Source organism: Alligator sinensis, unplaced genomic scaffold (genome assembly GCF_000455745.1).
Source record: "Alligator sinensis unplaced genomic scaffold, ASM45574v1 scaffold337_1, whole genome shotgun sequence".
Classification (NCBI taxonomy): Eukaryota; Metazoa; Chordata; order Crocodylia; family Alligatoridae; genus Alligator; species Alligator sinensis.
This window is the reverse complement of record NW_005841927.1, coordinates 3,512,555-3,535,563: the sequence shown is the minus strand read 5'-3', so window position 1 is coordinate 3,535,563 and position 23,009 is coordinate 3,512,555. Positions and strand designations below refer to the sequence as shown.

Sequence of the window (23,009 nt, the reverse complement as noted above, 5' to 3'; positions counted from 1 at the left end):
CGGAAGAGCACATACACCCCTGTGCATACATGCGTGCCTGTTTAGGTGTGGATCTGCCTCTCTGGGGGAGCACATGTGTGCACAAACCTGCCTCTGGCCACGTATAAATGCCTGCACGCAGGTATATGTGCGTACTCCATTCCAGCAAGAGCATAGGGCGTATGTGTCATCTGCGGGTGTGTTTGCACACGATGAATCTGTGTGCTGTATCTTTGCCAGGGGCTTATAATGCCTGAAACATGGTGAACTGCAACAATTGGACAGATTAACCTTTCAGGCTAGTGCTACACGCTTCCAGCCAGCCCTCAGCCCACCCCGTGTGGTTTGTATTCTTCACAACATGCTGTCCGGCTCCTACTGTATTTCCTGCTATAAATCCCAGCATCCTGCTCTCACTCCCATGCCTCCCAGCTCCCATCTGGGCCCAGCGGTGAAGGGGAGGGAGGTACCATTGTCCTGCTGACAAACAGATGAGCCAGCTGATGGGCACGGGAGCAGACTGAATAGCTTGCCATTCATGGTCTCTGTCTCTGTCTCCCTCTGTCCCCCCCACCCCCTCCAATCTCCTCCTTTTTTTCTCTCCCTGCCTCTTTTTTCCTCTCTCTCTTGTTCACCCTTCTCTCCTTTTGGCATCCTGTAGTCTGAGCAGCTGTTTCCATGGCTACGGACATGCAAGTCTTGTCGAAGATGCATCTGTCACTGCGAGGGGGGGTGGGGGGGGGGGGGGGGGGGCATAAAAGGAGTCTGCAATTTATAAGCCTGCTTTCGGCCTTGATTTATAGAGAGAAGCCGAGCTAGGGCTTCCTCTTCTCGGGTAGGGAGGAACCTGAGGCTAGAAACTGGATGCAGGAGAGGCAGCCTTCCCACCCAAAGGAAACTGGAGAATAGATCTCTCCAGGGAGAGAAACGCGGTTGCCCTTCCGGTGGAGACTCTCTCGGCCTCCCCGAGCTGTGCTGGACTCCAGGGTTTCTCACTGCTGCTCCTGCCCAGTCACCATCACTGATGGGAGCCAGACTGGGCAGCCTGGGCAGATGCTGGCACAGTAAGCACCATGTTCATTAAACCTGCTCAGAACGGATTCGCCTAGCACATGGGTGAGCTGGCTGGCAGCCACCTACAGCCATCCAATCCCAAATTTGCCATGATCAGTGAAGCTGAATAGAAGGACGGCCACAGCAGGAACTTCCTTCTGTACCCAAGGCTTGAGGCTGGCCCATTGCTGTGAAGAGCTGACCAGGCAGGCAGTGTAGGCACATGCACGGTACAACACATTCATACCCCAGTCCTCCTGACTGGGCTCATCCTTTGGGTAAGGACTCATCTAAGCAGCAACATTACTGTTCAGTTATCAAGGGGGGGGCCGACAACTTTCCAGTGCCCCAGCTCTTCTGCACTAACTCCCTGTGCGGGCAGGCAAAGGGCATCACCACCCAAACACGTAAAGCTCACAGGCTGCTGGCCACTACATAGGAATCACTGTATGCGTGCCCTCGCCCCAGCTTGTGGGAGGTTACCCCATTTTCACTGAGGGCCCAGTGCATTTATCACTGGGTCAGAGCGTGAACATGGGCAGCTATTGGAGAGCAACTAGCTGTGCTGCAAGTTCACGGCCAGGCTTATCTCACGGCAGCTCTTCACATGCCAAGGCCCTCCGAAGGCACGAAGGCCATTTTCCGAGTGGAGGGAACTGCCTTGTACAATGATACATTTAATGCACATTGAGAACATCCACACTGGTAACCAGTGAGCCATAACTCCACAGGCAGATGGACCATAAGCTGACTCCCCCATCCAGAAAAGCAAAGTCTCTTCTTTTTTACTTTCTGGGCCCCTAGAGCAGAAATCCATGGGAACCGTGACAAGGTCTCTACAGACCCTCTCGTCCTCTGCACTCGTCCTCTGCAGCACTTCTGGGTGGAGTGTCTTTGATTTCTATCCCACATAGACACACACAACTCTTTGGTCCAGATTTCGTGATAAAACCCCTGCCAAAGTGCATGGCATTTGTAAGGAAACACCCATCACTGCCCGACCTGAAAGACCCCCTTACGCTACAAATCTTGGTTCGGTTTGTAGCCAGGCTGATGTCACAGATAGCTCACGTTCACATATCCAAAGTTTTCAGCAATAATAGGGAAGTGGACAGGTCAGAGGCAATCCCATGCTCTACCTATGTCACAGGCTGGAACCACCTTGTAACCAAGTGAGTTGTAACCAGAAGGACCCACAAAAACCTGATGCAGTCCTGATGCACTTGACCTCCCATTTCTGCTCAGAGTGTCAGCACAAAAAGGACCCTCCTGCCCCAACACTTCATCAGGCACCTCCATTGCTTGACTAAGCAAAAGAGGCTGATAAAATAAGCAACTATTTGTATATTCAAAGCACTGGGAGGCTCCTCTCACACAATGGTAATGTCCTTTCAAACTATGAAAAGGTATTTGAGGAAAATCAGGAGTGGAAAGGTGATGACATTACCATCTGAATGCAGTAAGTGGATGTTAGGGTCAATGCCCTGTTGAGATACAGGGAGGAGTCAAGTCACTTACTTGCATAGCCGACTGGTAACTGCATTATCTTCCCAGTATCTTGGACTTTGTCTGCACTAGAAGGCGTCTTGCAGCTTTGATCAGTTTTAAAGAGATCGGGTTAAACCCCTGCACTCTCCCAGTGGAAAACTTTTTCATCCTTGCCCAAGCACACCCAACTGAAAGCAAGAGTTAAACCAATTTAGCTGAGTCTACATAAAAGGGTTATACTGGCTAATAAAATCTACTTGAAATTGTTCAACTGGCACAGCTTTTCCAGGGTGATCCAAACCCCAGCAGCATCCACAGATATCATAGAAACCATGGGGAAGTAGGGCTGGAAGGGACCTCCAGAGGTCATCTAGTCTAACCCCCTGCCTGAGGCAGGATCATCCCTATCCAAACCATCCCATACAAATCATAATCTAAAGTCTTCATTAAACTACCCTCAACCCTGACACAATGCAAGGCATAACACCCTAATCTGCCACAGATAAAGCCAGAGACCCATGGCAGTCATCATCCTCCTCCTATAAAAAGATGTTAATATACACTCAAGAGATCCCAGGTAGAAGGCCATGCTTCCCACTATAGAGGAAGGCAAAAAAAGCCACAGTCCATACCATGGGGTAAAACTGCCCCCAAATATGGCGACCAGTATGACCGTAAGCAGAGGGGCAAAACCATCTAGCCAGGAACCTCTGGCTTTGGTCCCAACAGGAGCATTGGCACAGCCCAGTCAAAATCCTCAGCCTTGGCTGTAGCTAACACCCAGAGCCTCTGAGGAAGTCTTAAAAACACCCTGACACATGTAGCCAAAGGGGTGGGGGGGCAACCAGCAAAGCCCAGAAGCGTGGGAAATACCCCTAGCAGAACACAGGCATAGCTATGCCTAGGTCATCCTCGACCAGCAGCTCTCCAACCTCTTCTTGAACACCTCCAGAAAATGACAGGACCAAGCCTGAACGTCTCCGAATCAGGGAAGCTGGCAGCTTGATGCCACCTCTCACTTCAACAGTGTCCGCAGGATGCTGCCTGACCCTGCTCGGAGCAAACCCACCCCACAGCACTGGTGGCCAGCACTGTTGGGTCTAAACTAGCTTCCCTGTTGTTGCAACGGTGGGGTATTTTTCAAACCAGTGTTGCAAAGTCCCCGTGGGTCCTCTTGGCTGAGGACCTAGGGCCAGCCTGGTGCTTCTAAAGCCCAGCCTTCGTGGGGAAGGCTCTAGGGGGGGGATGGGGATATGTGCCAGCTGCAGTGCTGGGACAGGAGAGGTGTTTCTGGATGCTTACTCAGGTGTGGGTCTTGGAGCACAGCCTCCACTGGCCAGCAGTCCACTGCCCACCACCCACCCGTTTGGCATGCCTGCGGCCTCTGGCCAAGCCATCACCCCGAACAGCTCCTGGCCAAGGTACACAACCCCAGGGGCTCTCCTTGGGCAGCCCTACAGGAGCAGCCAGAAAGTGGGCCCAGTGCAGTGTCCCTAGAAGTCTACCCTGCTCTTGCCCGAGCCTACAGGCTCACCCTGTCACTTCTGGCTACGCTCCCTAACCCTAACCCTGAACAACTTCATACAGGTAACTCAAGGCAGAACAATCTCTGCTCCCAGCAGAAAGGAGTCAGAGTTAGCACACCACAATGTAAGCCCAGGTGCCAGCGTGACTTGCTGCTATGCTCTGCCCAGCCTCAGCTCTGGGTGGCTTATAGTGCCCCTATCTCCCCCACCACTCACACAGCAGGTAGCAGACACAGCCAGGGTGAGATGCCAGGATGACAGCCAACCTTAGAGACCTTGCAGCATTCCCACCTCTCCTGCTTCTCACTTGAGGGCACCAGAAGCCCTATGGTGCCAGGCAAGAAAAAGCCCTGTCAGCACCCATTCTCCAGTGAACACAGCTGCAGCGACACCCACCCAACACAGCCCGTGATTGGGAAGCTCAGGACTCAGGGGGAAGCGTGTGGAAACCTTGACTTGCCCCTTCTGTCTTGGGCACCCCTGGATGCAGTGCACAGGGCAGCAAAGCGCAGGTCAGAGTGGCCCTCAAGGCTTCTCCAACTCAGTCCGTGGCCACTGCGGTGGTGGGGAAGACAGTCCCCCGTGGTACAAACCAGGGACGTATGCGCGTGCGGGGCCTCATTTCCATGGTGACTGACACAATGGTCACATTAGGCTCCGATTTGTTTTAAAAGGGAAGTGCTTTTGTGGCTCTGATTTGTCCCTAATCACAAGCAGTTTCGTTTCTCTTTGGAGGTGAAAGAGGTTGATGATGGTAATAAAAGATCTGCCTACATGTGGTGGGGCTGGGCCAGGGAGGGAGCGATCTGCACGGCTTGCTTGCACGCGTGTGCGTTTGGGAGTACACAAATGCCATCTAAATACCCGAAGGCAACCCCCGGTTCTCAGTGTGCTGGAGATGTGCATGTGTGAATGCACGCAAGTGAGAGGGAGACTCAAGAGACTCATATGATACTCCCTGTGCCTGCCTTGCAGTGCAGCACACACGTCAAACCTCTCAGTCAAGGGCTGCATCAAAATGGGTCCGAGCGAGATGTACTGGTACTACAGGAAGATGGTAGAAGATGAGGGGCAAGAGATAGCGAACATCATATGGAACAGAGGGGCCTGGCCTAGACTGTTCAAAGGCAGGTCCCCTGAAGAGAACAGCAATGATAATGATGAGGATGATGATGGTGACTGAGAGGACAACAGATACAATGACAAGGGAAAGGACTGGGCAAATGGGCAGGGGAGTTCTGAGGAGTGGGGAGGGAGAAGGAGGGGAGAGGGCACTATGGTGGTCCTTTGCATAATTACGACCATTAAATGTGTTGGGAAAACAGGAGCACAGGCATGCAGGAATGTAGGAGCATGGGCGCATGGTGCGGTTTTGTAACAGGGATAAGAATGGTGTAGCTGTAAAGGTGTATTTTGGACTGTCAGGTGAACCAGTGGTCACAAGACAGGTTGGTAGAGGGAGGGATGGATGGATAGATTTTGTTTTTGCAGGGGAAAAACACAACCCCCTCCTCCCAAAAACCCAAACATATCCCTGTGTATTCCAGATGAGGCAGGGAGGATACATCAAGGTGATTTTCCATGATGATGGTTTTGGTCCAGGTGGTTTTACTGACCTGGCAAGGGAGATCCCCTTCTTCTCACCCTTGAATGGCTTGGTATTGTTGCAGGCTGACCCTGGGGAGAATCTACTATAGCTTCCCAATGGGAGGATCTCAGCTATACAATGTATGGTGATGGGGGATTGCCCTTGGGGTTTCCCTCTAGCTTCTTCCTATGACCTGTTGGTTAGGGGCAAGTGAGACTAAGGGGGATCTGAACCCTAAGGCCTCTGGACTTGGGGTTTGCACATAGGATGCCTGCCGTGGATTTGGGAACACCTGAAGCTCCAGGATGAAGAGTCTTGGAGACAGGATATTTGCTGATGGTAGCACCACACAGACTTGAACGACTGAGCTCTGCTCAGTCGATAGAATTTGGAACTGATTTGATCAGACACAAAATATTAAAAACTTCCCTATGCGTTTCAGATGAGGTGTTAGCACATGTTCATGCACACTTCATGAACACACATGTATTCTTGTGTGCAAGTGTGAGGGGTTGTGCACATGTGCGTCAGTGTGGGCTTGTTAGCCTTTGCATGTAAGCACCTGTGGGTGTGCACAATACTTTCCCCACATCTGGGTGTTTACAAGCCCCTCACAGCACGCATAAGCAAGTGTCTGGGGATGGTCTGTGCGTGGCCATGAGCTTCCGTGTGCATAAAGATGAGCGTCTGCGCATGTGTGGTTGCCTTTAGGCTGCATGGCTATGTCCATGGTCATGAGAAAATAAGGGTGCGTTTCAGCTCCGCATACATGTATGTACTCCATGTCAAGCCCAAATGTTTTCCCTCTAAGCTAACAAAAGTCACCATCACTGTGGGAACGGGTACCACAGCAGTGTGGGCTCAGCACTTGGAACTGGTTTATGCTCTTTTGACCGGAGTTTTCCAGAGGCCCTGACAAGCAGCTCCTGCTTAGCAAGTGGATGGCCTTATGCTAAGCCTTTGCCTGAGAAGGGAGCCTCACCAAGGTTTCAGCAAACAACGCATTTCAGGTCCAGGCTGCTGAGCTGGTAAGGCTAGAGAAGAGGATGGGGGCTGGACTCAGCTGATGCTCCTCCTTGATTTATGGCAGGATCCCTGGTACCCCAGCCTCATTGCTCCTCAGGTCCTAGGATCCCTGCACCTCTCTGGCTTGCTCCTGGGGTCACCCAACACAGCTCTGACCAAAGCACATCAGTCTTGATCCTTCATCATCAGGATTACCCTGCCCTGCCCAGCCCCAGGGAGAGCTCTGCTACAGCCCTTTGGCCCTGACATACCCTCAGCCCCAGCCCACATCCCCTGCCCCTGCTTTGCCAGGCCACGGCAGTCTGCCACTTTCTCAATGGTCCGATGGCTCTGTAATCTGGATTTATGTCCACGAGGTGCTACACTGAAATCCCATCCTCCCACAACCAGCCACATTTCTCTGGGACCCAATCAAACACAGATCTTCTGAGGAAGACTACAACAGCTTAGCCCTGCCACCTGCACCACAGACCCACACCCCATCCCAGAGAGATGGAAGAACAATGGTGAAATGGAGCCAGGGCTGAGCTGCTGTCAGCTAGGTTATTCTCTTAAGGCAGAAATCCCTTCCCCTGGCTACCGATCCCCTTCCCCTATGGCCTGCTAGGAGCATGGAGCAGGACTGTGCTCCGATACACCGCTGGTATCAGCATAGATCAAGGAGCAGGGTCACAGAGCCAGAAGGGCAGAAATGCAGCTAGGCTGGCTAGCCCAGCGGAGACTGAATCACCGACATGTTTTCAGAGCAAATCAACCAAAGGTGTTGAGCAACCCAAGAGCATAGGGTGAGAAGCAAGAACACCATTCATAGGGTTTCAAAAGTGCCCATCACCAGGGCAATTAGGCACTAGTCTTTGCATGAGTCTGGGCCTGGAGCAGCAGACGCCCAGCCCATCTTGCAAAGAGTGCCCCTGGATCCATGCCAGGGCAAAGGCAGCACTTATTATAATGGTACTTTCAGTTTTGTTTTGCAAGAAGGGGAATTTTGCTCCCGGTAATGAAGCAATCACCGCTAGAGGGGTAAGGAGGGGGGGATTTTTGCTGGAAAGTTGTAAACAATCCAGTCCCCCAGCAGCCCTCTGTGAGCAGCAGGAAGGGGGCCTGCCCATGGCCCCCCACTGCTGTGCAGCTGGTCACACCTTTACTGCTCATCCCTGCCCTCCAGACTCCAGGTCACACTGACTAATGAGCACAGAACTGACTTGCAGAGAGAAAGCAAGGCCATGAACTGGGTTTTACAGGGAGAACGTGGGGCCTTCCACAGCATGTGAGTAATAGCGCATTACAGTCAAGGGACTTGCTGAATCAGGTTCCCTAGGACTCCACAGTGGCTCACTGCCTGCACTAGGAATGGAGCTGGTCAGGAATTTTCTGCTACTGGGATTTCCATGAGTCAGACTGAGGCATGCATCTGAGGGCTAGCATTTTTGGATCAGACAAGAGGGCAAAGCCCCAAAACAGCTTGGCTCCAAGTCAAGCAGAGCAGGAGTCTTGAGCCTGAGCCTCCCACCATCCAGTTCAGTGCTCTAACTGCTAAGCCATCCCACTTTTCCCCTCCCCCCCCTGTTTTTCTATGACAGGTTGCAAAGGTCTCAGCTTCACAAAGAAGCTGCCTAAAGAACTGGAAGGGCTAGCGTATGGACTCCTCTGTGAAATCCTATGAAATATGAACTTTCATTTCTACCCAGGAGAATTTTTACCATCTTTTCTCCAATGCCTGATGAAGTGTGTTTGTGCCCGAAAGTTTGCAATTTTTTTCCCCCCCAAAATCTTCTTGGTCTAATAAAAGATATCATCTCTACTATGAGTCCTGATTGAATAATGCAGGGCACTTTGAGGAGCTACTGTCCTGGCCTAGACACAGGCTGGCACAGAGAGACAGAGACAGAGAGACAGAGACAGAGAGACAGAAGGGTTTCCAGGTCTTCATGCATGAATCCATGCGGGTTACCCTGGAGTTGCCTTTCCCAGTAATAATGAACCATCCTTTCTACCTATATGATAGTTCTCGTGCACCTGTCTCAGAGGGCTTCATACAATGTCCCATATCACCATTCCTAGTCCACAGACAGGGATGCCAAGGTGCAAAGATATGAAGCCACATGTCCAAGGTCACCCAGTCAAGCCCCATCCCTTCCCCAGTATCCAGGGCCATGCTCTCTCAGATTTAATTAAACTTCAGGAACCTCCCCGCTGCAGAGGCAAAGGCAAGGGAGCTGGGATTTTCTGGTAGAGGGAGCAGCAGTGAAAAGGTTAATGATGTTGACATTTCAGGGTTTCTAATGAGGCTTTAAAGTTAACAGTCCATTCTGATGAATGGGGGAAGTTTGCACCTCTCAGTGCTGTTGTCTCAGCCTGCTGGGGCAGAGGCTGTAAAAAGACAACAGCACGTGGCCTGCCATCCATTCATTGTGCTCACTGCCACTGCTGGGAAAACAGGCAACCCCAGAGAGACCTCAGGCCCCCACTGGACTCTGCAGACAGGAAACCCCAGCCCCACAGCCCCCAGCATGTCACCTGGGCACCTGCCCATTGACCCTACCACGGAGAGCCACCAAAGCCGAGGCAGTCCAGGTGGTGACTGGGACTTGGGGCCAAGGCCCACAGCCTGCAAAGCCAAGGGAGCTCGTGCCCAAGAAAGGACTGCAGAGTTCGCCCCTCAGTCACCATCAGCCCCTTCCTGGCTAGCACCAGTTGTAGGCTCTGGGCTGCAAGGATGTTCATGCCCCTGTGGACATCCCACATGGGCTTGGAAGTATGTCTGGCCCCCAGTTTTCCTGGCTCTGTAGCTTCCAGGAACCAAAAGGAAGCCATGAGCCAATACAAAAACACCTTAACAGTAACGTGACATCCTTCCTTCTACTTCAGCCTTTTGCCTAGTAATCTTAAGGTTGTCATCAAGCTTTCGCACAAGGGTACATGCCACACTGACACCCTTCAAACCTGAAGGCCTTTGCTGTCCACCTATGAGACGCAACATGCTGTGCATGCCCCACTGCCAGGCTTCCCTGGAGAGATGTCCCAAGTTGCTCAGTCTCCAGCCAAAGAACCAACCAGCAGCACTCAGAGTGGTCCTGTGCTGCGGACGTTTGTCACACCCCACACAGAGCATCCGGGCTAGGAAGAACGAGCGTAAAGCGACTGCGATGGAACGTGGTTTAGACATCCATGGATCCCAGACAACGCTCTCAGCTGCATCTTCCACCCTGCGCAGGTTTCGATAGCCAGCTCCTCGCTGCAGCATCCAAGCACCTTCCATCAGAGCACAAACCACCACTGCAGACATGTGTTGCGTGTTCCTCACCCCTGATGTTTATTTTCCATGTGCTTCTTGTCCATTATCCTGCAAGCATCCTGCAAGCTTGTCCATCCATCATCCTGCAAGCTTCTTCTGGCTTGGGGAAACCAACAGCTCAGGACAAACTGTTGCATCCACCCCACTCCCAAGCACCAGCCTCTCCTTACCCAAGTTGTGGATCTGAGGCTTGGTTCACAGCCACTGGGCAAAGAACCCCCCTGGACAATGAACCATGTGAAGCAGCGAGCAGAAAAAGCCCCTTGGCTGGAAACTACAACAGGCTGCTGCAGTTCAGGTCTGGAATATCTTCTTCCCCCTGCCTTCCCTGCTTCATCCAAAGACTCACTCCCCCTTGACCCTCCTGGATGGCTGAGTTGATAGGGTGGCTGGAGCCACCCCACACCAAGTGAAGGGCAGAGCATGGAAGGGTTTACCCACCCTGGATGGAGGCGAGACCAGCTAGCTCAAACTCCCAGTAAGGGGAAAAAACACAGGATGGCCCCAATGGGTTCTCCTATAGCAGCAGGTGCTTTCCAGGACTGTTCCCAAAAGACAAAGCCATGGAGAGGACCTGCCTCAACACCCCAGGGCCCCCCGGCACTCAGCTCACCCCAGACACAACACGCTGCTTCTTTGCAATGGAGATCAATGGCTATTTTTTGGCTCTGACTTCATCGGGGCAGCCCCTACAGAGTTTTCCTGGGGCTGGATGGATTTCCCCACAATGCCTCCCCCTCCTCTCCCCCCAGCAGGTCACACTGGAGTCCAGGCCTCTGCCTGTGTCACTGGCTCTTTTCTGATCCCGAGCTGTCCCAATCCCATCCCCCATCTCTGTCCTCTCTGCACACACTGGTGCTCTCTCTCTCTCACTCCCCGACCGTCAGATGTTGCTGAAAGGGAACAATGCCACGTATTGTCTCTCCCTGCTCACAGGCATCAAAACCCAGCAGCCCAACAAAAAGACACATTGACTCGCAGGGAGAAAGAGGCCCATACATTGCAGAGCTGCCTTTGAGGGAGGTGGAGGGGGGGGGAAGAGGAGAAAAAGGACCCAGAGTGCCAGAGAGAGCATCAGCAAACCATTTTCCTGTGCCCCAATCAGCGGAGCCCGTGCACCCAGGGGCAGATGACGGGAACTGTTTTGCCTCATCTGGGAAGGGTCCTGTCCAATGACTGTGGCTCGAGTTCAACTCTGGACGGCTCGGGTTCACCCAGGCTGGAGGGGGTGGCAGGTCTGCCATTGCCCCAGAGTGGGGGATTCAGTCCCAGGGGCTCAGCAGCTTTCTGTGTGGTTGTTACCAAGGGGGGCTGGAGGGGCTTGCAATTGGATAACGGGATGCAAGCACAGAGCAGCAGGAAGCAAGGGGACTTTCCTGGTAAGCTTGCTCAAGCCTCGACGGTCTCAGATGCAACCCGAAGTGGGACCACGGCCTGGGCAGCACAGACTGCTGGGCAGACACGGTAGCACAGACTCCAGCCAGGGGCCCTGGTGAATGCCCAGGTTGGTACCCTATGCTGAAGTCCGTACTGCCACATGTTCACTGCTGTTGGCAACCCACACTGGCTATATTAAAGCCTGTGCAGATGTGCTCACGTGTGCTGTAAGTCGCACCTCCAACGGTGGCATGTCCATGGCCCCAAGAAGTGTCCCACCAATGCTGGTGAGGAAAGGAGAGCCAGCATGGACAGGGCACCTGGCTCACCAATGTTTTGAAACCAGTGCCTGTTGCTTCGTGTAAGCAGGGTAGGAGTGAGGCTGCCATGTTCCTACCCCTAGTTCATCTGGGTTAGGGCAAAGAGAAGAGATTTACACAGAGGGTTTATCACAGGCACTAATTAGAGGCTGGTTGATGATGTTCCCCATAGAGTCCCAACACAGCAGTCCTCAGTCGCACAAAACTCCCATCGACTTCAACAGGGGTTCTGCCCAAGCAAGCAGGGTGGCATAAGGAGACCCCAAGATCCTTTCCAACAGGAGGCATGCACCATCTATTCTGTAAGTCACCAGCTGGTCCCACATCCGCATGATGGCAGTGCCCAGGAGCATTGTGGCCTGCACAGAGTAGGAAGCAAATCAGAAAACACCCCGGGATGCATAGGGCCAGCACCATGCATGCATGAGAGCAACACCTCCTTCTGCCTCTAGACCAATATGGTTACAACCTGGGGATCTCACCCCATGTCCGTGATTCACTTAGGATATTCACGCAGGGATTTCACACCAGAGGCTCTCCAGGGAAGGGACCTTCGCACCACAATGGGACATTGTGCATCTCAGCGCCACAAGACGGGGCAGGAGTTTTGCCTCCCACTCAGAAGGCCCCCCAAAGTCAATCTGGACTTTGCTCTCACTGACAAGGCTAAGAAAAAAACCTAAACGCATACAAAAATCACCCGGCTGGATGCAAAGATCTGCTGGGTGCTACAGCTCTGAGACATGGAGCTAGGCATCAAAGAAGAGACCCCTCAGAGTGAGAGAGCTCTTGCAAGGTCTGCTGCAGGGTCTCAACCTGGCTAGGTGGACAAGACGCCCACTGCTATAACACGACCCACCACCTACTCCTGTAGCGTTTCACAGGGCACGGAAAGGCCCGGGGCTGCACGTCCGCGGACGCTCCAGAGGAAACAGATTGGGAAAAGTTCCATTTGGACTGAAAGTCGCTTTTGTTTTCATTATAAACTTCCCTCCTAATGAGGAAGGAGGCTCTGAAAATGAGCTCCCTCCTCAGCCCCATCCCCAGAGTGCCTGCCAGGAACCAATGGAGCAGCAGCCTGGCCTGAGCTGGGGTGGGGAAAGAGCGCTGTGCAACACTCGGTAGCACCCAGCCACCTTCCCATGCCGCCCTCCTGTCCTCCGGTGCCAGTTGGAAGCTGCAGCCCCCTTTCTCTCTGGAGAAACCTTGGCTGCTGGCCTGCTGCAGTAACGTGACCCAACTGGCAATGGACTGGCTGCTCAGGGTCAGGGAGCTCATTACCGGAACTGAAGCGCAGCCTCCAGCAAGGCTGAAGCAGATAAAGCGTGCGGGGAGAGCATCCTGCGCCGAGGATGGCATGCAACGAGCTACTGCTGTTTCAGCTGGAGCTGAAAGGGGCAAAGTGGGCTGGGTGAGAGGGCAGGAAACCTTTTACACCATGGGTGCTGGGTCAAGCCTGGCCAGCCTGAACTAAGACTGAAGACTGTCAGCACATCATGAGGGGTAGCCTGAGGGTAATACATTGAGTAGATCTCAGTCTAACTCCCGAGTGAGTCTTGGCATCACCCAAATGGGCCACGTGCTGGGAGCCTCGGCAGAGAAATCACAGCTTGAATGGGCTCCAGCACCTGACTTCTCCCCACACATCTAGCAGGGATCCCTGTAGGGCAGTACTGGCATTTACTACTAGAGGTAGGATGGGCACAAAGGATGCTGGTGTCCTGGTCCCATGCCACCTTCTGTGGGACAAAGACAATCCTGGGCTCCCTGAGCTGCCAACTTAGCACTGCTCCTGGGCATGGAGGGCAGAGGAGAAGATACCGAGTGCAGCCTCCTCCCCTGCCTGCTTCAGCTCCAGCTGGCAGCTGACGGGGCTTGGGGCTTTTGTTAACATTCAAACTCTTGGCCAAAAGGAGGGCAAATGGCCTTGGAGATAAGAAACAAAGTGGCTCCCTCTTTCTTGCCTCCCCTGTTGACTCAGGGTTGCTAATCTCTCCAGCCTCAATTCTTCTCTCAGGCTTGTGTAAACCAGGAGTGACTTCATTCAAGTCAATGGAGCTGCTTTGATGGAGACGCAAGTGAGGAAATCAGGCCCTTGGCCTCTATCTCTTAGGACCTGCAGCAACATTTATCAACATCACAAGGCCCCGAGGGCCAGAACGGACCATGGCTCAACCCTGCCTGCGTACACAGGGCTCCTGATGTGATAAGCCTGCTCCAGAAGGCAATGACAAGCCATGCAAACAGCAGCGGTGTGACCCAAGATCCTGACTACTATGGGGGTCTTCCCTACCAAGAGTGATGGGCGCTTGGGATAAAGCTCTGCTGTGTAAGGCCCCCGTTCCTTAGTCTGGGTGGCTCAGGCATAAACACAAGAGTTAGCTGGGCCACTTAATGCGACTGAACGAAAGTGAAAGTGTGGAGTCACAGCCATCCTGCTGGAAACCCCAGGGCCCAGGGGATTTCCTGGTGAAGGGACTCCTGGCACCTCTGCTAAGCAAAGATGTGTCCTCTGCGTCTGGGTCCGATGAAGAGAGACGCCAAGCCAGTCTTCCGATTCCCTGCTCGGCTTCCTGGAAGCAGCTCTGAAGGGAAGGCAGACCCCTCCTGGAGTTCTGCTACAACTCAGTTATTCCACTGGCGTTCAGAGATCCCAGATTCAGAGATCTACTAGATCAGATTACACGCACACTTGGACTCATCCTCGTTGAAGTCTGGTGATGGGCATCTACACAAATGCCATCGCTAGCTACATCTAAGATTAACATGAGATAATCCAGATCAAGCTCAGTCGCTACTTTCCAGCCAGTAGTGACAACAGGATGATACCAATGAAATTAAATAAACAGACGAGAGCAACGCCACACTTTTTTTTTTTTTTTTTTGCTAAAGGAGGCCACAAAGAGCTGTACATGCAAAAGCCTCCTTCCCCCACCACGAAGCAGAAGCCACGTCTGGAGAGGGACAAGACCACGGCGCAGCGTGCTAGGAAAATGCTGGCAGCAACGGTCCTCCACAAAGTCCACGCTGATTGCGTCACCCGGCAAAAACAGGAAAGGTCACCTCCCAAAGCCACCTCCTATCTTGAAAGCCTCCAATACCCAATTGCAATCATATTCTACGGAAACCAAACCAGCCTCCCGCCCAGGTGCATTTCAAAGGCACAGACAATCCGGCCATTGTGGGCTATGCTGTAATCTCTTGCGTATGACAGGAGAGAGAGTGAATTTGGATCGTGCAATTCTCAGCACTCTTGATGTCCTCCTCCCCTCCCCTCCACCTTTAGCCCATTATTTTCCTTGGCAGCTCCACAGAAAGTAAAGGTCATTGATGATTCCCTCTACCAGATACCAGCGTCAAAGCAGAACGGACTCCCAAGCGCCTTGGCATAATGCTGCTGTCTCTAGTGAAAGTGCCTGGGCAGCACGGAGTCACCCAACACTAGGGTAGAGATGGATGAAACTGGGGCTGGCGTAGCCAGACCCCAACAGTCAGTCTTGGCACCAGGGCTGGTGTTAATCTAGGCCCTGTTTTCACGCAGGCACCAGACAACCACCTAGACCATCTCTGCCATAATCTCAGCCAATTCCCATGTGTATACCTGAGTGCCCTCTTGGTCCAAGGGCTATTACTCAAGGCTTTAGCTCCAAATAGTGCCCTACTTGATTGAGTGGAAAGTAATGGTGAGATCCTGCCCAAGCCACTTGATAGCCATACACATGCAGTTGGCCTGGTGTGCACTGTTATATACCCAAGACCCTTTTTGTCTGCATCTAGCTCCAAGTTCCTGAAATGGGAATGTTTTAGTGTGTTGGTCAATAGTCTCTGCTACTGCAGTGGGGCATCTGCATCCAAGTCAGTGAGTGGCCTCACAGGGCACATCTGCATGAGGACACATCAGAAGGGAAAGCTAAATTAATCTAGGCCAAGAGCCTTAGTACATTCCCCCCCTGCATATCCACCCTAGTTCTTTTTGGAAGTGAATTAAACTCACAGAAACAAAGGCCGCTTCTGCAAGAGGATTTCCCAGCACCGAGTCCGTGGACAAGTCACTTTCCCATCCTGGATTTCTCCAAGCAGCAAGTGACACGCACACACTCTTGCAAAATGCTTTGAGGTTCCTGGCTGCACGGGTGTCAGTCACCAATTATTGCAATAATCTCCTGACTGCTTTCTCCACTTACTCCATCCTCACGCTACTTCCTGATCTACCGCCCTTGTTACTCATGCTATTACCCTGCTTTTTCATTAATCAGCAAGGAGAGTGGAAAACAGGTTTGTTGGACTTAACCAGAGGGGCTAAGTCCTTATGTCCATTATATGAGGAACACTAATAGAGGAACAGCTGTATAATATGGCCACTGGCAGAGGCACGTGGTAGCCTGGTATCGTAAAACCTAGGCTGGGAGAAGAATGGTTTTGCCAACATAATGACAGCTACGCTAAAGGCTTCTGGCTGCACAGCTGTCAGTCAGGGATCACACCTTTTCTAACCCCAAAACAGAGGGATGCCAGAAGATGCCTGTAGTGTTGACACGGCTGAGCACATCTGAACACCAAGCTAACTGTCCGCATGTTCAGACAACTATGCATTCTTGTATTCATAGTTAGAACTATGCAGAGATCACCGACAGCTACATCAGCAGCGCAACAGTACCGGTGCTTAGTTTTTAGATAGCCATTTTGCGGAAATCACCTTTACACTGTGTCAACAGGAGCCTGTCTGTTGATATAACTGCATCTACACATTGCACTGCTTGAACCACGCACAGGTACATTTAAAGTGGTACAATCTCTGCCGGTCACAGAGGCTTAGGTGTGGATCGAGGAGCCAACTGAACGCCGAGGTTTCAGCCCCGTCTCTAAAGAGCCCCGAGTATTTCCACACTTGAGCTCTGCCAATGCTAGGATGTTCCAGTTCACCCTTTCCCCTCCGCACATTCAAAGGAGTGCAGCTTTGGCCTGTGTTCTTCCTGCTGGAATTCTCTCCCCAGAGAGATCTAATTAGCTAATTCCGTTGCTATTTTTAAAGCAAAATGGAAAGCCTTCTCCTTTATGCCAAGTGGCATTGTCTATCCTGGTGGGGCTGCCTCTGACTCAGTTAAGATCCACTAGCAGATGAGAAGACACTTGTGAAAGACGCCATATAAATGAATAAATAATCGCGTTAATTCTTAAATGCAAGCTGGATGAATAACAAAGGAGACAGGGTCAGGGTGTGAGGCTGCAAATGGTGCTGTCCATCTAGCTGGAGTCTGAGCTCCTGAGGCAGGAACAATGTTTGCGTCTGTCTCCTGGAGGCTGTCAGCTCTTAACACGGAATAAATTAATAATCTTTGGTGCTTTAACTAGGCTCTGAAAACAGAAAAGTAACATCAGCACAGACCTCTCCTCCATGAGGACTTTTAGCCATGAGCATCACATGGAAAAAACAGGTAGACAGACTTGCCCATGTCTCCTGCACCATGTGACTTTTGGCACTTGCCCAAAGCCCATTCAAAGCAGTGAAAGGATTAGTGGTGACATCAGTGAGTTTGACTCTCCTGCAGGGTGCTGGCTTGCTGAAAGCAGGCTGCAGCTCCGCATCCCAGAGGTAGCTGCATTTCAGAGACCTTTTAGATTAGTGCAGAGTTTTGCCATGCCATCTAGCAATGTGCTCTGCCCCATACAAAACAACAAGAAAGCAGTCCCTGCCCCTCAGTCAGAACACGGCCAAAATTTGCAATCAGAGCTACCCAGGCAGACCACTGCTCTCGGGGTCCCGGGCACATCTCAGGTGAGGATCAGAGTGCCGACACTGCAGCAAGATTTCCTACTGCAGGCAGAAAAAAAGCCCCAGTCCTAGTGAAATCCAGCATCAACGATATATAAAGAACAGACAGAGCAGACAAGATGATGGGAAACAGTGGGAAATCCAGAGGAAATGCATTCCTTGTTGGCTTCCCAGAAGAAGGGGGGATTTAAAGTCCTTTCTAAAACAAGAGCGACTTGGTGGTCAGGGATCTTTTGGGATGAAAGCTTCTGTCAAAATATAAGCAAGATCTAGTGCATCCATGATGATGATGATGATGATGAAAGGGGCCATTTCCCCCTCCCCAGCAGGGCTGCATCTTGACCTCGCTAATCATGCTAAAGTTTGCCCTTTAGAAACATCACATCTGCCTCCCATCACTTTAGCTCTGGCCCATGATCACTGTGGCAGGGGTGCAGCGGGGTGTAAAGCAGTTTCTCCCCTGGAGCAAAATGAAAAAGGGATCTGGGTTCTGCACAGGGGGGAGGGGGGACACAGAAGGGGAAAACCCTGTGAGCAGAGCTCCAGCCAGCAAGTAGCACCAGTGAAGCTACACAATACCCCAGGGGCACGGCTCTCAGAATGGGGTTCCCCCCCGCATTTCCAATAAATCCTCTCCTTCTGCTAAACAAGCCCTGTCACTCCGACATTGCCAGCCTATTGCTTCATTGAGGAAAATCCCTTCCTAGCAAACAGCTACCAGGGAGAGGAAGGGATGGATTGTGTTTGGTAAGGCACAGGCAGTGCTCCTGCTCCACTGACTCCCCATTGCATTCCAGTCATTAAGGCATTATGCAGCAAAACCCCTGCTCCGACAAACTGGCAAAGACTGACCAGGACTTTCGCTGGGGTAGATGAGATGTAATAGAGAACACAAAGCAGCAGCAGAGAATGGCGTCCAGGAGACGCCAGGACGGCTCCTTAGATCTCACTTTCAGAGGATGAAGCCCCTCCACAGCAAAACACAAACGCATACAGCACTCAACACAGGCAAGGCAGACTACAGGACACAGCTTTATCTCCACCCACACCGAAGGAGGACAGCTCTTGCCCACGCAGGGAAATGTCAGCAAGATTGAGAGACATTTCACTGTCAATCCTGTTTCCAGCCCTGGTTTTGGTTCTTCTAGCTGTCATTTCATTTCTAGGGCCCTGCTCAAATGAAAGCTGGATAGAAACCAGTGATAGAGTTGCTACACATATTCAAGCACTAACTTGATAGCTGGTCGGCTCTTTTTGTAGCTGGGCAGTCGTTTTTATCGTGTGCTAATTACTTTGCCAGTGTGGCTGGTCTAAATTTATTGCATGTTTAACCAGTTCATTAATTAATACATCCAAGGCAGGGGTGGGCAAAATGCATCCCGTGGGCCAGATGCAGCCCACCAGGCCATTCCATCTGGCCCGCGGGACCCTAAAAAATTTAGAAAATTAATATTAATCTAACCTGGGCTGCCTGTCATGTGGCCCTCGATGGCTTGCCAAAATGCAGTAAGTGGCCCTCTGCCCAAAATAATTGCCCGCCCCTGATCTAAGATGTAGCAGGGGCTCTAGAGTGCCAAATTCTTCACCAGGACTTCAGGTGAAGACAGGCATTTGCACACACTTCACATGAGTGTCACCCCTGTTGACTATCAAGCCAGGTGAACATAATATTATTCATGTGCTAGAACAACAAACAGGCACAAGGGGAGAGTGGATTGCTCAAGAGACCGGTAAAAAGCTTTCATTTTTGTGCGGCAGTTTCAAAGCCAGCTAAGCTTAGCAGCGACTCGAAAAGCCGCTCTACTCCAACCACTGTGACTGAGGTTACAGCTGTTACCAATCAGTGCCCCCAGACAACTGAAGGATCCTGCATTTTGACCTTGCCTGAAAACTGGGTTCTCATTAACATAACAATCAGGCTGCATGTGGGATCTGACATGTCCTGCCACTGCTGCCTATCCCGCCTATTTACTCACGTCTTTGAATTCAGGTTGGCCAATCCTCTCATCTCTCAGATGTCCGTGCCAGGGTGCACTGAGGGGTGCCTTGGAGAACACTCTGCAGCTTTCTACCCCTTTGTATTGCCAGCTAAAGCAATCAACATGGGATAGCTGCCCTCCATTTCTCAGAAGGCAACAATAGCAACAGAGCAGGCAGCAGGTCTAGACAGGCCATAAAGGCTGATACATTTTTTAGATGGAATATTGAACGGTTGGCTGTAAACGCCGCCTGGCTGTGCAGGTCTGACTATAGTTACGCTTACCATAGTTTGAGGTGCAGTGAAGACTAGACCATCTCGTGACTGTTTGATGGCTTCTGCAAACTGATGGCATCAGTCCCATTCCACAAAGCCTGGTCCTGCAGCGTGCCTCAGCATCCATCCCAGCAACACAGAGGAGTGAATGGACTGAATTCTCTCCTTAGTCCAGGTGCTCTCTCCAGGTAAGGGGACAGACGCATAGGGTGATGCGGCGCGGGAGAAACTCGCACTGCATCTGTCCAGGCCGTGTCCATTCTGTGGGGAGACAGAAGAAAATGAATCCTCCTGGCAGTAAACTCACCCATATTCATGAACACAGTTGTGAACATGCTCCAAAAGTTTTGGAAAATGAATTAGCTGCAGTTTAGCAATGGGGAGGATTGCACAGGAATGGGCCCAGCCCAGAAATCAGGGCAGAGCTGACACTCCTGCTGCAGTGAGAAGAGGCACCCATAACACCATATTCCCTGGCTGTTTTCTTTTTGTGTGCGTGTGTCCCAGCACGTAAAGCAAAGAAGCTTTGCACCCATGTTCCTCTTTTAAGAATAAAATATTTTGTGGTGCTGAACTCAAAAAAGCAGTGTTTTTATCTGATGCTGCCTAAGGGATTCATTGAAACCCACCCTTCAGCTCTCTGGAGCTCACAAGGGCTTGAGAATTTAGAATTCTAAACGGAGGCATTCAGTTAAGTCCTATAAATCCTCAATGGCCCCTTCACTGCCCTTATGGCCCATTGGGCAACTCCAGATTTTAACATATGGATTAAAGATCAGGAGGACAAATGAAAAGACACATGGCACCCATTCAAAGGCTTTATCAACTGACAACCAAGAGTCAATAAGGAAGATGAGGTCTATTTTAATTAACACGGATATTTTGCTCCAGCAGTGGGGGGCGGGGGAAGGGAAGACAAAACATGACCTTGTTGGTAAAACAAATACAACATGCCATTGTTTTCCAGCCCAGATGCTGGCCTTGATCCTACCCCCTTATTGCAGCAGCGCACAGCTGGTTGCACTAGGATGTCCTGCTCCTCCTGAAGCTAAAGCTACACGTAGGGCAAAGTAAGGCTAAGCATTAACTCCTTGCAGGGAGACACTGATCTTGTTCCTTCACTGGCCAAAGCCAGGATAACTATGAGGCTAGGGAGGAATGAGGCACACAAGTACAAGATAAGCGTCCCTGATAAGGGAGATGGGAGCACCTCACTCCTGCAGGAGTGCAAAGCTGCTGTGCAATTGCTAAATGACTCCCCCACAGGAGGCATGATGGCAGAGTACAAAGGCCCAGTAGCTGAGCAACCCATTGGGACCATGATACTCTAACCCCGTCTCTTTAGACTTACCTATTCTCTATCCATACACCATGCTTTTTATAAGGCAGGAGACGCATAGGGGCTACCTCACTTTATCCGATGCCTGGGGAATAGCCTTCACTGGAGCATGACACCCTGAGCCTCCCTGCTGCTTCATGTGGGAGGGCTGGCAGCATCAATTGTGGCCGTTTTAAACCAGATGGGGCCAATTTGAACCTGACTCCTAGCTTGATTGTCAGAAGTGCTGAGCATAATCCATTCCAGCTGAGGGACACCGGGGGCTCAGCACCTCCAGAAACAAAGCCCATAGTCCAGTTTCCTTCACCAAGTTCTAACATTGCTTTCCAGTGATGTCAGGGGCAGCGTCAATGGGAAATTTCAGCAAATGAAAATGAAAAAGTTCCATGTAGGTTCACTTGCAGCCATTAGCCCTGGATATTTTGGGGGCTGGTTTCCACTCTGACATTTTGCTAGTTTGCTTAAAGCCTTTTTTCCCCCCCTTATCTTGCCCTATGAAAGATCCACTCACAGAGCAAAACAAGTTTGGCACGACTGGGGGTAGGGGATGTATGTGCGTGGGGGAGAGACTATGAAACAAACCAGACACCAAGTGCCCTCCATTGCACAAAAGCAGGCATATAGAGGCGGAGGGCAAAGAAAAAGGGCTCTTCTTAGAGGCCCCAAAGAAAGAACGTCTTGCATGGGAAAGGTCAGCTAATTTCATCCCAACTACATAGTTAGTCCAACAAAAGCGATCAACCTCAGAAATCCTTGCCCTGGCATCATTTCCAGACCATGGGGGCTACAACCAGTGTCAGACTTAGGGGAGGGCAAACCAGGCAAGCACCCAGGACCCCGAAATTTTGCAGCAAGTGTCCGACCTGCTTATAGGTCATCAAAATTAAGCCTCGAAGGGGCCCCAAATGACTCTTGCCCGGGGCCCCAACAACCCTAAGGCCACCACTGCTACAATATTTACCCTTAGGCCACCTCCTTCCAGATCCAGGCATTTGCAAAGGGTGAGGAGGTGCAACAAACCTACGTGCACAACATTTGAGGCAGAGGCGTGTTTTTGAAGCCGGGCAAGCCGCCCATTGCTGCGCTCCTCAGCAGCCACCTGGAGACCGGCTTTGTGCGGGAGGGAGCTCCGCCAGGGCAGAGGGAAACAGCTGGTCAGTTTCACCCCGGCCGAGGCCCGCGGGGGGGAGCGGGGCCCGGGATCCCCGTGCAAGCGACACCCGCGAGCAGCAGCAACACCCAGGTGGGGACCGCCTTACCTAGCACCCCTGACCCCTACATGGCCTCCCAACCCCTTGCATGGGGGGACCGGGACCAGGCCCTTCCCTGGCCCTTGGCCCTTCCCTTTGTGCGGGGGGCTCAGCAGCCGGCACCTCCCATTGGGCGGGCATTTAAATGTCCGCCACGCCCCGCTGCTTTGCGCGCTTATTAGCGGGCGCGGGGGTTTCTCTCCATTTGGGTGCGCGGAGCTGCCGAGCCCGGCCGGGACCTGCCTGCTGCCAGGGGCCGATCTCTCCCCGCCGGGGGCCCTTGACCCCCGCCCCACGCGCTCCGCACTGGGCTTTGGCATTAGCAGCCCGGGACTTTCCTCCCCGGCGCTTTGGGGCAAGGGCTTTACTTTTTCTCCCTCGGCTTGAAGGAGGACGACGCTGATCCGACAGCGCGGCGGGGTCTCGGGGCGCCTCCCCCAGCTGCTCTCTTTCTCTCTCTTGGCTTTTTTTCCCCCTGTTTTTTGGTTTGCTTTTTTTTTCCCGGGCGGGGGATTTGGCTTGTCCATCGCGCAGACATGGGAAGCCAGGGCTCCAAGGCAGCGAAAGGAGACGTGATCGCCCAGAAGTCGGCAGAGGCCGTATCGGTCTCTCCCTCCAAATCCAATGGCCAGGTGGGTGCCTCTTGTCTCTGTTAGAAAGTGTGTGTGGGGGGGGTCCTTTCCCTTCCCTTCCCTTCCTCCTGATGCATATAGGCTGGTTGCTGGAGGAAAGCCTCCTCTC

General features: G+C 52.1%; 2 protein-coding genes across 3 annotated transcripts in view; one reads left to right on the top strand and one right to left on the bottom strand.

Moving 5' to 3' along the window:
• The window catches only part of HDAC1 (histone deacetylase 1), an 81,187-nt gene that overhangs the window by 34,909 nt on the left and 23,269 nt on the right, over window positions 1-23,009 (bottom strand). For both annotated transcript variants that reach the window (XR_003092993.1, XR_003092992.1), the window contains exon 15: window positions 19,689-19,940. The gene's annotated coding sequence lies outside the window, so the exon portion shown is untranslated. The remainder of the gene's footprint in view (window positions 1-19,688; window positions 19,941-23,009) is intronic.
• MARCKSL1 (MARCKS like 1) overlaps window positions 22,457-23,009 on the top strand; it is a 3,013-nt gene continuing 2,460 nt past the window's right edge. Inside the window, exon 1 of the mRNA XM_006019348.3 lies at window positions 22,457-22,900. Coding sequence (XP_006019410.1) covers window positions 22,805-22,900 — 96 coding nt within the window. The 5' untranslated portion in view covers window positions 22,457-22,804. The remainder of the gene's footprint in view (window positions 22,901-23,009) is intronic.